Raw genomic sequence first — 12,734 nt, 5'->3', positions numbered from 1 at the left:
AGATTGGCGGGGCTTGTGTGTAAAATGATGTGTTGATCTTGATGCTTCCTTTCTTATGTAGGTTTTTAAAGAGCTGTTAGAGACCTGGGTAAGCAGCAGTGCTATAAGGCACTGCCCAGTGGAGCAGCAGTTGTATATCAGCAAGGCCATCCTGATCTGCCTCTTTCACCTGAAAGAGGAAGAAATAGTAAGCAACAGGCAAGGTAAGAAAGAGTAGATGGAGGAAAGCAAAAAGGTTTTCAGTGAACTGATTTTCTGTTTCTGGCCTGTTCTTTCATCACTATGGCAGCCCATTCACTGTCCATTTGGACAATTTGGACTGAGAGTTGAGATACCAAACTCTCAAATCTTCCAAAGCAATTAAAAATGGATGTGTGGGTTTAAGTGGATCTGAGCACTCTGAAAATTCCCGTATCAATCCCCATCTCATGGAGGTATTTTCTTTAGAAGTATTTAGTAGCTTACTGGGTCAGAAGCATGGCTATGACTGGAGACTGGAAATGTTGCTGTTGTTTGTACATTATAGCTCCCAGTATTTTGGGAGTTTCAGTCCCCCCAAAAAACAGTGTTTCCAGGCTCTTGCTTGGGTTGTCATTTGTTCCTACACTACAAAATTGCTATTGAATAAGATGAGACAGGATTACTTTCATGTTCCTACTGAGAAGTGGAGCTTGGTGGTTCCTCCTGTTGGATAAGTTCATTGCATCTGGAGGATTGATCACGCAGAATGCCACTTGTAGAAATTAATCATCGTAGAAGATTGTAGGACTGGCAAGGATTTTATTTCTGATACTGGCAAAAGTATCTGGTTGTATTTCAGCTTCATAAAATGTATGATCAGCGCTAGTGACAGTCATCTAATAACATTCTGAAATCACGTAACAGACTTTCACCAATCGATCTGCATTTCAAAACCCAGTCATACTCAGTTGTTAATTTGAAGTACTAGTTTTGAAACTTGAATGCATAGAGATTGTGTTGATGCAAGGATGTTTTATGTGGGTTCTGTGCAGAACATGGAAAAGTTCCTTTTGAGGACACTCAGAATGTTTATCAGTGATATTTTGGGGGTTGTAGTTCAAAAAATGAACTTTTCCAAGCTCTGGCTTTATGTTATCCCAACTAGAAAGAGGCACAGCACTTTTTTGTTGGTCTTTGTTGTAACCTTAAAAAGCTACATTCTACCTCCTTGGAGGATGGTTTTAAGGAGCTCTGGGAGGCAAAGGCTCACTAAGATAATCGCTATGCCATTTTTCCAGTACAAGAAAGCCGCATTTGAACTTTCGAAAGAAGTTGAAAAAGACGCACAGGACTTCATTTGGTAGAAAGTTCTTTGCCTGCCTCTACGTTTTTGGATATACATCTGGAAATATTTGAGCTGACTATCTCATTGGAAACAGCTGTGTTTTATACTGATCTTGCTTCTGCTTGCCTTCCCAGAACTACTCACAAGTTTGATGGAAGGAATGAAATGCCATCTGGATAGCAACTTGCCACGGGTCCGTTTTATGGGAATGGTTGTAGCAGAGTGTCTTAGTGAAAAGATAACACCTGATGGCCCTGTCTTGAAATTTCAAGTAAGCTGACAGAGAGAAGTTTTTCTAGTTCTCTGTTGTGGAAAAACATATTCTTTTTAAATGTGTTGATGGAAGGTACCTCTGCTGCTGTATCCCAACATCTGTGATTTAAGATTTGGGAAGAAAAGAAATATGTCAGATAGCTACATTGCTTTGGTTCAGATGTAGTGAGAAAACATGATTACTGGCTTTGTGAATGAATTTGCATGGGCCCCAGGCTCATGAGTCCCTTCTCTTCTACAATCACGCAGAAGGCCCTAGTACCTCATTACACCAGAACTCAAGGATCTGTAGTTAGTTAGAACAAGCCAGCATCAAAACATAGTCGGAGATCTAGATTTGTTCTGATATCACAACTTATACATGCCATAGTTATTCAGATCCAGTTTCTGTTTCTGCTTTTAAACAAACATTGTTACCTGTTATATTGTATGCTTTATTTGAAGTTTTATACCCCACTCTTCAGCCACAAAGGCTCTCAGAGCCGCTTGTTTAAAAACAGGGGCAGCGGGGGGGTGGGGAGACAACAGATCTTGAGACAAGATGAAAGGGAGGAAAGAGGGAGTGCACTGATGTGAGGTTCGTAGAGCAAAGATACATCTGAATGGGACTAATGTATCATCAGGTCTGACCTAACACTTAACTTGGCAGCTAGCTAAAACTGCAAGCCTCACATGTCTTTCACCTCTTTTCTGCACAAGAACAATCACCATCATCACAAAAGTTGTTTCAAATCAACAGTCTTTCATCCAAAAGCTTTGCTAATCTTCTTAGCTAATGTTTTTATTTCTTTTAAATGTATTAGTATGAAGAAGATGATGAAATTAGAGAACTAAAATCCTTGCTGACTGAGAGACCAGAAGACGCCTCTGTCAGTGATCCACCAAGCACCAGGCAAGCATTTCATTCTCATGGGACTAGAAGCTGATTTCTTTCTTTTGTTGTTCTCCTTATTGGAGGCTTCAGTTCAGTTTGCATATTGCCAACCCATAATTGAAGCCTCAGGTGTTCATACTCCCTAAGTCCCTCTCCTCCTCTGGCACTGCTGCAAGAAGAATGGAGCCAGTGGCATCTTCTTCATTAGCAATAGCAATACCAAGTATATTTCTATACCTCTTATGTACTAAAAGGTTTACAAAGTGTAAGCTAACTGCCCCCAACAAGCTGGCTACTGGGTGTGAAGTTGAATATCTCAAAAATCCCAGTCCAGCTCCTACACAGCACTAACCACAGTCACTCTCCTACACTGCACTGATTCTCACTATAAGCCTAACTCAGTACAGTAGTAGTTTGCCTAAACATTGCTGATGGGAGTTGTAGTTCAAAGTATCTGGAAGGCACCAGTTTGGTCTACTGATGGAAAACAGATGCACAGTATAAATTCTGTTTGACTCCAACATTTAAACAATATCTTTCAACAATTCAATTCTTACTTTCCTCCTCTCTTTTACACTTGTGCGTAAGTCACAGAGTATTACTGACAGGTTATACTTGTTGCATCTTGTGAAAGGGAATATGTTCCATGAAAGCTTATGCAGTAATAAAGCTCTTAGCCACAATTTCATCTGAATATATTCAGATATTTCTAACCTCAAATCTCAGGTTCAAGTAAAATTAAGTCACTTGAAAAGCATTTTTCATATGGTCTAAAACTACACAGGCAACTGAAGACAGTTTAACTCAAGCAAATTAAAATGTGAAAGACCAAATCATGATCTCATTGGGAACCTTTAAGATGTTTCCATATTATTTCAACTGCAGCAGACCAACATTGCTACCCTTAAAATTAGTATACTATGCAAAAACACTTTATGGAGATCAGAGGGAACACAGAAATCACAAGTAGAGGATCATATGCTCTAGTCTGCATGCTGTGTTTTCAGGCAAGAAGAGTTCTAGATTAGTGCTCCTAAGTGACAATATAACTTTTGAAAGTTACACTTTTTTGGCTGCTGTAGGATCAGTAGACCAGCCCCAGCTCTGACAACTGTGCTGAAGCCCAGTGTGAAAGCACATCCAGATACATCTGCAGAAGTGGATCAAGGAGCTGACTCTGAGCTTGATAGGTATGCGATAAAGAAAACATATTGCTAAGCAATAGCACTATGCTGTGGAATTTTTGCAGTCTGTATGTGAATTAAAGAGGTCAACCACACTAAGGGATTTTTCTTTGTCTTTTCCCCAGTGATGATGATCTTGTTCCATATGACATGTCACATGACAAAGAACTGAAAAAGATCAAGGCTCCCACCTACATCCGAGACTGTATTGAAAGTAAGAGATGAGAGGCAGAACATATGAAGTATTGTTTATTTTCTCGTGCGTTGTGTGTGTTTCTGTATGTGTATGATGTTTATATCCCAACTTTGTTCAAGAGGTTTAAGCATTCAAGAAGGCATACATGGCTCTACTTCCTATAATTATCTTTAAAATGACCCTATAAGGTAGGTTAGGCAGAATGAGAATGCTTGTATGATTGGAGCAACTTCGTGAGCTTGCTAGTTGAATGGATATTTGAATATAGGTTTCCGGTGTACAATGCTCTACACAGTCACAGGCTTTCCTGTGAATTGGTTCTAGTTGTCATAACTGGTGGTTGCCTGTGAAACCTCCTGTACCTTTTATGGTGCTGACATGGTGATGTATACCGCCTTTCCCCAGCCTGGTGTCCTGAGACACTCGCAATTGTAGCTCTATCTTTATTGAACTCTGTGCACCCCAGTGAGTCTTTTCAAAGAACATTGGAACTAAAAACTTGTGCCTGGAGTTGGCTTTTCCCCTCCTCCCTCCCAATGCCTCCTTGTATGTCATGTTGTTTCTGTTGTATGTCACAGGACAGGGTTTCTCTCATTACTGATCTGTTGGAAGACATCTGGGGAGACGTCTTGGCAGAAGAGCACAGTCAAAGTCTTTCAGATTTGGCACAACATGTTCTTGTATGTGGCTACCTTTTTTCCGACTAATAATTTTAACTTGTCCCTTTCCATGTTGTTTTCCTCAGTCCTGACTGGGCCTGAAGATGCAGACAAATATGAAGCGACAATGAATGTCCTGGAGACTCTGATCCGAAAGAATGCAGCAGCCGTGGGAGAGGTGATTGCAACTTTGTACTTGATGGTTACTATTGGATTTCGATGCTGATTTTGCTTTAGAACCAACCTACCTATGGTATTGGTTGGGATTTTCAACCAGATTTGTGATGCAATGCAGTCAAAGCAAACTTTTGCCTTTGGAAAATAAAGACAGTTGTCAGTGGTGCCACAATAACACTCCACAACAGTCAATAACATACCACCCCACAATCTATCAGCGGTGCAGGATAAAACACTAATTTCAGCAGAGACTGAGGAACCACTGTGTTTTAAGGCGCCTTTGTGGGGGTTTTCTGCTCCTCAGAAGACTGGTAAGTCTGGGGAACCTCAGTGTCACCTTTGCATAGCTTTAGTGTCAGGTTACCGCTGCTAGGCTTGGGATTGGAATAAACCATGGTTGTGATGGCTGTGTATTGCACTGACCCATGGGCATGTGTATTCCCTTCTGCCCTATCTTCACCAGGGCATCTGCAAGAAGAGCAACAAAAGTACAGTGGGCCCTTGTTATCGGCTGGGTTTTGGTTCCTGGATCCCCTGTAGATAGCAAAATCCACGGATGCTCAAGTCCCATTAAATATAATGGCAGAGCAAAATGGTGTCCCTTATATAAAATGGAAAATCAAGGTTTGCTATTTGGAATTAATACTTTTTTTGAATATTTTCAAGCTGTGGATGCTTGACTCCATGCATAAAAAATCCATAGATAAAGAGGTGTGACTGTATTTGCTTCTTTTTTAGGTTATGACAGCGTGTTCTTGCAAACTTAATAAATTGTGTTTAATCTTAACTATGATTGTTTGAAACAGGTCAGTTTCAAACCTTGAGTTATAAAACTGACAAATCAGTTGAATTGGACGCAGTGCTAAATAGCCACTAATAAAAAATAGAGGCAAAAGTTGCCAGATTCCTTGCAGCTGTGCCAGAGCAAACATACATGCATATGGTTCACACAAATACTGGTATTTACCATGAAAATTCCTTTTCTGAGGAGGGAATCCTTGCCCTGGTCAGTGAGAATTTTGTCTTTTGGAGCTGCTGGTAGTTTTCTTGTGTCTGTTTGGAGTTTGTTATTCCATCACTGGAATAACAAGATGATTTACAGTACATTTTAAAGAAGCCGGTTGCATGGGAGAAGCAAGATCCGGCTTAAGGATTCCCTCCACATTATTGCAGAAAAGGAACCTTGGTGGTAAGTACAGTTGTTCCATTTGAAACCCTGAACATCGTAGGGTAATGGTACAAGTATTGCTGTACCTGTGTAAATGGGACTAGTGAAGCTGGTGGCTGCAGCAGTGCTGCTACTGGGAAGGGCAGAAAAAGATTTGGGGACACTGACAGAAGCCAGGTCCCCCTGCCCCCATTTACTGGTTTGTTTTCCCTGAAATGATAGTGCTATGACTTCTCTTTAGAACTTAACATAAGGCTACCAGTAACTTGGTGTTCTTGCTTTTGTTTAGATAAGTGTGGAATTAACAAAAGTACTGCTGCATCTGGAAGAGAAAAGCTACATAGAAGACTTCATGGGACTTCGACAACGTGCCATGGTGGCTATTGTTGTCATAGACCCAATCTCAGTGAGTCCTTGTAATCTTTGGGAGCAATGTCTAGTTGAATTAAGGGATGTAGTGTGAAAATTCAAATGACTTGACAAAAGTGGGTTGAATGAGTTTATGTTTATTGGTGGATCAAGAAGGGATAACCAGAAAAATGATGGATCTGCCTGTCTCCAGAAGGCAGGGTGCCAGTCTTACACATACAGTTGCAAGCAAGCATAAAATAATTCAGAGCTAATCCACAATTTGTCTATAAAAGGAGACCAAAACATTAGTCACTGTGTTATTATTTTTGTTTGCCTTTAAGTCATCTCTCACTTATGGCAACCCCAAAAGCAAAACCTATCATGGGGTTTTCTGGGGCTGAGAATACGCAACTCACCCAAGGTCACCCAGTGAGTTTTCATGGCTGAGCAGGAAAATGAACTGTGGTCTCCAGAGTCATAGTTGAACGCTCAAACCACTACAACATGCTGGCATCGAGTGCTTGCCTATTTTCAGTAAGGTATTGTATAGGAACGACGCCCAGAGGGCTCTAAGCTGTGCGCATGATGTGTCCACCAACTGGCCAGGTCTATTCCAAGAACTGTTCTAGGACAGCATCCTGGTTTGTTAACATAATTTTACTGACTGGAGTTCAGACTGTGACAACTCACAGGTCAGCTCCTATTTAACAGCTAAAGTCTCCACAAATATCTAAAAATCCTGATTATAAAATTCTCTCACTATGTTTTCTTGCCAGCCCTGCAGAGGGCTGTTTGAGGAGCCAAATGAGACACAGCTAAGAGAAGCTGTAGGATGAAGGCACCAGGAAAGACCTCTAAATTCGTTTTTATTTCCTATTTGCTAGGTGGCCCAGTATCTAACCTCTGAGTTCTACTCCTTGAATTACAGCCTCTGCCAGCGAATGGACATTCTGGATGTAAGTGGCCCCTGGTTGTCCCACTTCACTTTCTAACCCTTTCCCCTTATATAAGGACATCTTGCAAGAGCCAGTTTGCATAGTGGGTACAATAGAATGGAATAGAATAGAGACTGAAGGGCGAAACAGATGGGCATCCAGGAGTGGCCCGAAGCTGCTCCCGGACCAATCACTCCGGGGCCGCAGCGAACACACTTCTGATACAGGAGACTCAACCTGCACAAGATTTCTTCAAGAAGCATACTTTAAAGTTCTGTAAATCATTGGTGGTAATTGTTTTTGTTTTCTTAATGTTTAGCTGTTAGTCTGCCTTTGCATTTTCCCCCTTCAATTGTTGATGTTCTTTCCTCCAATCTTCACACCCCCTTCTTCAGAGTCTAATCCAGCTTTGTGTATGATGGGTTCAGTGTACAAGTTAAACAGAAAGGGTAAAATGCAGCTTTGCGTGGAACCCCTTGCCAATTGGAAATCACTCTGTTTCTCCATCTTCTGTAAAATTTTGAGCACCGTTTTGGTTGCATTGAGAGTAATTGAATGGCCCGCTGGTTGCTACAATCCCTGGTGTCCCCTTTCTTAAGGATTGGAATGTCTCTTGGCAGTTTCCAATCTGTGGACCCTTCTTTTCACTATGTCCAGGTGCTGGCCATGGCAGCTCAGGAACTGTCTCAGTCAGTATCTCCAAAACCAAAGCAGCTTCTGGGTCCCAAAGGTGTCGACATCCAGATTCAATCTAGCAGCGGTTCTTCTTCAGATTGGCAAAAAGTTGTGGGTGAAAGGATCAAAAGCAAGACCCGAAGGTTTGCAAAGGTGAGAGATCAGGAGATCTAGTACACTATGTGCCTTGTTCCACAGTAACTTGCAGCTAGATTTGTGAAAATAGCTACACAAATTGTTCATACCTTCCAGGGTGCTTATGAGAGTGACAGTCTGCCTGCCTGTCTAATGAAGGGTAATCTGTCTTCTCCTTTGGTAAAGAGCTCTGTATGCCAGACCCAACTCTCTTATTGGGAGAGAGGACACACACACACTTTATTCCTCATACAAATTTGCTGTTCATCCCTCTTCAGCCTTTGCCTCTCCCCGATGCCCATAAACATATAGGCCTCTTCCTTTGGAGTGCTGGCACTGCAATGCTCTAAATCCCAGCCTCATTGGTAAACGCTTCACATTTGTTTTGGTTCCACGTGTTCCCTTTTGATATGCTTATATGAATGGAGATTTCTTGAGTGCTTGCTATGCTTAGATTTAGATACCTGACTCTGGAGACCAGGGTTTGATTCCCAGCAAGACTTGGGCAAGTCACATGCTGTCTGCCTCGGGGAAGGCAAACCTCCTCTGAACAAGTCTCCATGATAAGTTCACCTTTGGGTCGCCATAAGTCAGAAATGACTTCAAGGCACACAATAACAACAACCAGAGATATAGCCCTGTTAATTTGAAATCTTGGCTTTACTTCGCGAACGAAGATTCAGGAAGGACCCATCCGTGCTTTCTACAAGCGCGTTGATGACGTTGGATGTATCTTTTGAGCCTGTGCAATGGATTTTTCTGGTGGAGCGCAGCGTGCACAGAACTGGCCTCACCCTTTAAACCAGAGGTTCGACTGCTGAGGCCTTGACAAGCATGGAGGGTGGCAGTGAGGTCCTCGGGTCGTAGGTTTGATTAGAGTTTCCTTCTCTTAGATGGTTGACCTTACAGGGTTAGACGAGCACCATCTGCCCGGGTTTGGGATTGGAGTTTTCCTTCTCCTAGGATGGTTGCCATAAGGCTAGAGAGCCCATCCTGCCCTTTAGCACTCTTGGTCAGACCCTTCGGTTGTGACCTGTCTGGCATGGGAGGCCCTACCAGTGGCTATTATACCACCGCCAGCATAGCTCACAACTTCATTAGGGTACGCAAGCCTGTCCCCCACACAGTCAGAGCATAGCTGGAGGGGAATAGGAGGCTGGAAGATGACAGTTAAGGAGGGATGAGTCTCTTTCTTCAGGCTAGCCCTGATGGAGCTGGGTCTGCCTGATCACTCCCTCTCAGGCCGGAAGATGACAGTTAATGAGGGAGGAGTCTCTTCCTTCAGGTTAGCCCTGATGGAGCTGGGTCTGCCCGATCACTCCCTCTCATGCTAGAAGATGACAGTTAAGGAGGGAGGAGCCTCTTCCTTCAGGTTAGCCCTGATGGAGCTGGGTCTGCCTGATCGCTCCCTCTCAGGCCGGAACAACTTCTTTTGCACAGTTAGTCTGAGATGCTACAAGATCCCGTAACATACGTAGTTAAATAATTAACCTTTCTTTTAAAAATGCTTGGAGAAGAGGGCAGCCCTTAGCCTGATGCAGGATGGTTCCTCACAAGGAAAGAGCTGCTTTGGGAGGGTAACAGAGAAGATTAGCTCTGTGAAACCTCTTCTGTCATAGTTTTCTATGGGTTTGTTGGGCTGCATTCTAGAAGAATTTATTCCTGATGTTTTGCCAGCAACTGTGACTGGGATCTTCAGAGGGTGGCGGCATGGAAGTGACCCTTGTTTGGGAGGTAGTGGTTTTTTACATGTTAACGGTGGAGTTACTTGTGTGTTGTACTGTGTCGAATGGTGCAGCCTGGAGCTGTGTTGTGTGAGGGAAATGCAAGGGGGATTTGTGTCTATTTACCAGTTAAATAGACACAAATCCCCCTCACATATCCTCCACACAACAAACCTTCAGGCTGGGCCATTCGACATAGTACAACACACAAACTAACTCCACCATTAACATGTAAAACAGCCAAAGTTGCAGCCGAAACATCAGGGATAAATTCTTCTAGAACATGGCCACACAGCCTGAAAAGCCCACAGAAAACTATGGATGCCAGCCGTGAAAGCCTCCTTCTTCTGTGTCTGCCCTTTATTTCCTTCCTGACTCTCCTCTCTTGGTTGTTTTGTTGTTGTTTATTGTTGTTTTTGGAACAGGGTAAGTCCCAAGCGGAGCCAGTGTGTGCACCCAACAGATTTGGTCCTGTTGTTGGTCACTTTTTCTTTCCACTTCTTCAGAACTTTGACAAGTAAGACCATCTTTCAAGTGTTTTTGGTTATTTGGAGTTGGTGTGGAGGTTCCTCAAGACTTTGACTTTGGTGTTTGCTTTTGCATTGGCTCAGGCAGCCTGCTGGATTTAGCCGGTTCTTGCTGCACTTTAGAATTGATGACTGGGTTCATAGGGGTTGTACAGATTGGCATCTTAGGCTGGCCTATGGGTGGAGTCGGGGCATGGTGTCTACACGATGTATGCCCTGACTCCACCCTCAGGCTGGTGTGATGCCGTGCGCCGCACCACACGGTGGGTGGTGTCACGGCACTCCTCTGGTGCTGCGTCTACATGATACAGTGCCAAAGGAGTGTGGAAAAGCCAGGATGGGAGGAGGGAGTACAGATGTCCAGCCATATTTTTTTACAGCTTCAGCAGTCATAGTCAAAACTATTTTTAAATGCAGTTTAGTTTTTTCCTTTGCAGAAACTGCTGCTGCAAAAACCCCCAAGAGTCCTGTTGCATATAGGTATTTCTTTCCTTTGTGTCCTCCCACTTCTATCAAAGAAGCCTGTTGGCTTCTAGACAGGACTGTATTTAGACACATTTGATGAAGACCAACCAATTGGCTTTGCTTACCATGAACACCAAGCAAGGCAGCAGCCAAAAGCAGTAACCAACTGAGGATTGTGAACCCATCAAAACACTCTTCCTCTCTACGTTTCAGGCCACTAAATACCTTTGACCTTCTGGGAGATGATCACCTGGTACTGGGCAGGCTGGCACATACCTTAGCAATTCTGATGTACTTTGCTGTCAACTCTGTGGTAAGATTACTGGGGCACTGCACTTAAAAATGCTTCTGTTAGTTTTTGGGCTTGAGATTCAACAAGCATGGCACTCCTTCATCTTCTGCAATGTACTTGGGGAGCTGGAAAAGGCAGTTTTGCTGTGTTTCTGGCCTGTAGTAGACTTTTTAGGCCTGGAGGTTCTTTTCCCCAATCTACAAACTCCCATTTTTTTCACAGTTGAAAAAGGCTTTCCCTATAGCCAAGGAGAAGCAAGAGGCATATCTCAAGATGCTTGCTCCAAAATGGGACTTGCTACTAATGAAACTGCCACATTGGGTACTGGGCATTCTGGGTGCATTCAACCAAATACTTACACTGTTAAATCTGCCCTGTTTGGTTGTTCATGATCATAACAATTTGAAAATTTTTAAAAATGTATATTTAAAAGAACGCAAAGTAGAATCCAGATAATATTTTATGTGTGGGAACTTCCTCTATGGCCCCCAAAGAAGCAGGAGGTCTTGAATTGCATGAGCATGAACCAGTTATAGTGTCATAACTTTGGTTTGGGAGAAGGTACAAATTAGTTTCCTAGAGTCTGAGTGAACTCCAAGGAGTAACCCTTGGCAATTACCTTTAAAACCCAAAGAGCCAAAATAATTTGAGTCAGACTTCTTGGAGCAGAACCTGCCTCCTACTTGAGGAGTTAGGTGGTTGGCATTGCTGTTTCTCCACTCCCTTGAAAAGTTGAAAATCTCCTTTTTTAGTGGGCATGGGATTAGGAAATGATGCTTGCTGACAAGTATGGTAAGTGAGATCTAAACTAAAGAGGAAAAATCTCTGGATCATCCAACCCCCTAAATGGGGAAAAGAACCAGTTGCGAGATGCTTGATCTGCTACTTGTCTAGAAGTGACAGGCACTGCCTGTTTCTTATCCTTGGTTTCCACAAACATATTCTTTAGGACCTGCTCCCAAAAAGCTTAATCCCCTTGAAGGTGAAGATTGGCACAGGAATGGGCATCCATCCTCCAATGTTTAAGCCATGCTGGCCATCTAGCAATTAGGATGTTTCAGTGGTGCTGCCTGAAAAGGCAGTGTTGTCTGTCATGGAGTCTGCAAAAAATTGCAAGGTCCTCTGTATGGGATTTTTTGATCCAAATTGCCATCCTGTAGGATATACTCAGTCCAAAGGAGCACAGCCCTTGTAAAAACGAACTCTGTAATGGTAGCTTGAATGGAGAGAGCAGAAACCTTGTGGGCTTTTTATAGGGGGCACTCCATTCTTTATTCTTCAGAATCTTTGAAGAAACCTTCAGCTCCTTAGGAGTTAGTGCCCTGAAGACCAATGCAGCAACAAGTACCTAAGAGGCACCCTTAACTACTCCGTAGCTTGCTTATTTAGCATATTGAATCTCTGAGCAACCAAACTTGCCTTCTTTCCTTACACAGCCCACTCTGATCTCACCTGTGGCAGGAAAAGAGATGGAAAAGAGACTTCCTTGATGGTAGGCTTAGGATTTTGTAGCATCCCTTTCTCTGGGACTTGTTTCCCAGTAGATCTGTCACCTTAAATAATAAAAGACAGTATAGAGGAATAGCTATAGTACTTGACGCAAGGTAAGGATCCAAAAAGAGCTCTGCTCTGGGCACAAGCAAGGAACTGATGGGTCAAAGTGGCCGTCTGCACAGCACCAGTCTGCTTTGGCCTACAATTCATCCATCATTCCTGCCTTTGTTTGGTTGGCAATAAGGTGAAGCTCACTTTGTATGGTTTCTTCCCCTAACCAACCCAGAGAAGTCCATCTT

General features: G+C 43.0%; 1 protein-coding gene across 4 annotated transcripts in view; it reads left to right on the top strand.

Moving 5' to 3' along the window:
• LOC149306283 (telomere length regulation protein TEL2 homolog) overlaps positions 1 to 12,734 on the top strand; it is a 30,649-nt gene that overhangs the window by 15,002 nt on the left and 2,913 nt on the right. For 3 of the 4 annotated variants that reach the window (XM_089540486.1, XM_089540487.1, XM_089540488.1), the window contains 11 exons: positions 62 to 203; positions 1,441 to 1,577; positions 2,383 to 2,471; positions 3,536 to 3,643; positions 3,763 to 3,851; positions 4,579 to 4,670; positions 6,127 to 6,243; positions 7,073 to 7,144; positions 7,781 to 7,951; positions 10,083 to 10,174; positions 10,863 to 10,962. In XM_089540486.1, the coding sequence (XP_089396612.1) occupies positions 62 to 203; positions 1,441 to 1,577; positions 2,383 to 2,471; positions 3,536 to 3,643; positions 3,763 to 3,851; positions 4,579 to 4,670; positions 6,127 to 6,243; positions 7,073 to 7,144; positions 7,781 to 7,951; positions 10,083 to 10,174; positions 10,863 to 10,962 (1,209 nt within the window). Of the gene's footprint in view, positions 1 to 61; positions 204 to 1,440; positions 1,578 to 2,382; positions 2,472 to 3,535; positions 3,644 to 3,762; positions 3,852 to 4,578; positions 4,671 to 6,126; positions 6,244 to 7,072; positions 7,145 to 7,780; positions 7,952 to 10,082; positions 10,175 to 10,862; positions 10,963 to 12,734 lie in introns of those variants that run through there. The other variant, XM_089540489.1, reaches the window with a different exon arrangement.

This window comes from Sceloporus occidentalis, unplaced genomic scaffold, assembly GCF_023333645.1.
Source record: "Sceloporus occidentalis isolate IW3139 unplaced genomic scaffold, rSceOcc1.0.p SCAF_10, whole genome shotgun sequence".
Lineage (NCBI taxonomy): Eukaryota > Metazoa > Chordata > Lepidosauria > Squamata > Phrynosomatidae > Sceloporus > Sceloporus occidentalis.
This window is presented reverse-complemented; position numbering and strand designations above follow the sequence as displayed.